General features: G+C 28.5%; 1 protein-coding gene across 1 annotated transcript; it reads right to left on the reverse strand.

Moving 5' to 3' along the window:
• Positions 1-2,059: 2,059 nt before the first annotated feature.
• LOC131030240 (probable E3 ubiquitin-protein ligase ATL44) lies at positions 2,060-2,671 on the reverse strand. The gene has a single exon (XM_057960966.1). The coding sequence runs from the start codon at positions 2,669-2,671 to the stop codon at positions 2,060-2,062; it is 612 nt and encodes a 203-aa protein (XP_057816949.1).
• Positions 2,672-2,876: the final 205 nt, after the last annotated feature.

Here is a 2,876-nt window from a genome sequence, read left to right on the forward strand (position 1 = left end):
AGAAAACATATGAAATTTAATATGTTGTGAAAAGATTGCTTTTAAGTAAATGAAGGTGTAAATTGTACACTAATTTCTTATTTTGTAATTTAAATTGTTTGAATTCATATTATAACCTAGATATATGTAATGGTACAAAATGTATAATCTATATTTAAGAATCTTTAAAATTCATGTAATAGTAACCAATATATTTCTAATGTATTTTTATGTATAATTTATTATCTTTAACACTTCTAACTTTGTACATCTGAATACTCCAAATTCAATCTATAGAATATCTATTATCCATCTTGATTATAAATCATGACACAAATTGAACTCAAACATTAAAATTGAGCTTGTGCCATCCTCTTCTAACTAGCCATTGCCTATTGATTTAAGTACAAAATATGTATTTTGAATTGTATTCTAAGGTTTTGTGTAATAGGATAATATCTTAATTCATTATGTTGTCTAAGATAAATCTAGCATTTAGGATTCGTTGAGGATTTATGTAGCAAAAGATAAAGATAATTATTCGCTATCATATTTTCACCTACATACAGTAATAATTTATCTAGGCATATGACATGGTTGCTTTCTACCTTTAGTAATTTTTCACAAGCTATAGATTCATACCATCTAGGGTTTTGATTATAGAGAATGTGATCATTTCTTAGCAAGGTACTCAATATGTTTATTAATAGAACCAGTCACTTATTATAGATTTGGATGTTAGAAGAGATGGAAAATTTAGACCATAGAACTTTAAAGGTTGATTTCATGCATATAAAGATAATTTTGTAGGATACAAAACAATTTTTCCTAGTATATATTTGATAGAACATGATTTTCTAATGCAAAATAAACCTATACCTTTTCATAATCAAATTTTCAATTCAAACATACAAATGCCTTACTCAACAGTCTAAAATAGTGATAAATCATCTTGCACCATGTATTATAATCGCATAAATATCAACTCTAAATCTAAATATATCGATTTTATTTATTTAATTTCTAATTTATTATTCATTACATATACTGCAACTCTATAATCTAAAAACATATTCATTTATTATTACCATTTAATTTATTTTTTAAGACTATTTATAAAAATATGCTTTTAATCGATTTTATTTATTTAATTTCTAATTTATTATTCATTACATATACTACAACCCTATAATCTAAAAACATATTCATTTATTATTACCATTTTATTTATAAAAATATGCTTTTATTTCTTTACAATATGCAAACCAAACTTTAATCTAAGGTGGGTTATTTTGGGTTGAAATGACAAAGATAATATGTAATTGGAAGCATTCTAAAACATTAATAAAACATAAAACATTGAGAAAAATGGTTAAACATTACTTGATTAAGATTAACTAAAAAATATACACATAAATCTGAATAAATCTTTAGATTCTAGGTAGGGTGAGCTATTTTTTCAATTTATCTTAGAAAGATGATGGCCAATGTTTCTTTAGGCCCTAGCAAGGCATGGTCATTATATATAGAAAGGGATGGATAGGGAGAGAGAGAAAAAAATAGCATAATAGAACATCAAACTCACATCTTTTTAATCATCATTGAAGAATACAAATATATAGATTTGTTTGACTTCAACAAAATCCTACTAGCGAGGATGAGCTAATTTTTCAATTAATTTTAGAAAGATGATGGTCAATGTTTCTCTAGGCCCTAGCAAGGCATGATCATCGTTGTATATAGAGACATTGAAAGAGGGAGGGGAAGAAAGAGAGAATAACAGAATAGAACATCTTTTTATTTATTATGAGAAAATACAAATATATAGATTTGAACAAGTTTTTATAATTATATTAATAGAAATGACAACAAACTAGATATGATTAACAACTAACTTAAACATATCTACATTTATTATTTGACTCCTATACGAACTCTAACGACCTAAAATTCTGTAAAACTGTTAGAACATTATATTCCAACACATCTATCATTGTTACTGATGACCATCATTGAAACTAATAATCCTCATCTTTTTGTATGGTAACACTGGTAATCCTTATCCTTTTGTATAATAGCACTAATAATCCTCATCCTTTTGTATAGCTATACTAGTTTCATGGCGACTACTGTCATGCCCACCATGTTTGACAGCTGATGGTGAGAACGAAGTTATAGTTTCTTCTGTTTCATGTTGTGCCTCTACATGTTCTATTTGTGGCTCACATTTTTCTTCCGATGATCTCATTAGCAGCTCCCATGGATTGCCATCCAAGGCTCTAATAGTAACAGAAAGTCTGCAACAAGGACAGTTTTTATTAAGAGCCAACCATTTATCAATGCACAACGAATGGAAATAGTGATGACAGATTGGTAGTATTTTAAAACGTTGGCCATCACTAAAATCTTCGAGACAGATTGGGCAGCTTAATTTGGTTGCTTTAGTTTTAGCGTTCAAGTCTTTTGCAGTAAATTGAAAGCTCTGGAGTTGTTCTATTTCAGTCGGAGAAAATCCTGCTGCTTCACCTTCATTTGATACTCCTAAGAATTCTAAGACTATAACCATTTCTCTTTCTCTTTCTCTTTCTCTGAAGAATGCTTGGTGGCGGTTTCGGTGCTTCCACCAATCAAATGCAAGTCTTAAGAAGAGAATTGTGAAGAAAATTAACACAATAATAGCAGTCATATCCATCTTTTTCTGTTTATTGCAGTCCACATTAACACAATAGAAATATATGCGAGATTGCGGGGACCTCAAATCATACGTCCATTGGAGCATACGACGTTACGGAACAAATGAATATATAATTTCAAATTAATCTTAAGATTAGCATTCCCGAGTTAAAGAATAATTAAAATGAGAGAAAAACTATGAAGTATGTATCTTTTTACTCTAG

The sequence above is a fragment of the Cryptomeria japonica genome, chromosome 6 (genome assembly GCF_030272615.1).
Source record: "Cryptomeria japonica chromosome 6, Sugi_1.0, whole genome shotgun sequence".
NCBI lineage: Eukaryota > Viridiplantae > Streptophyta > Pinopsida > Cupressales > Cupressaceae > Cryptomeria > Cryptomeria japonica.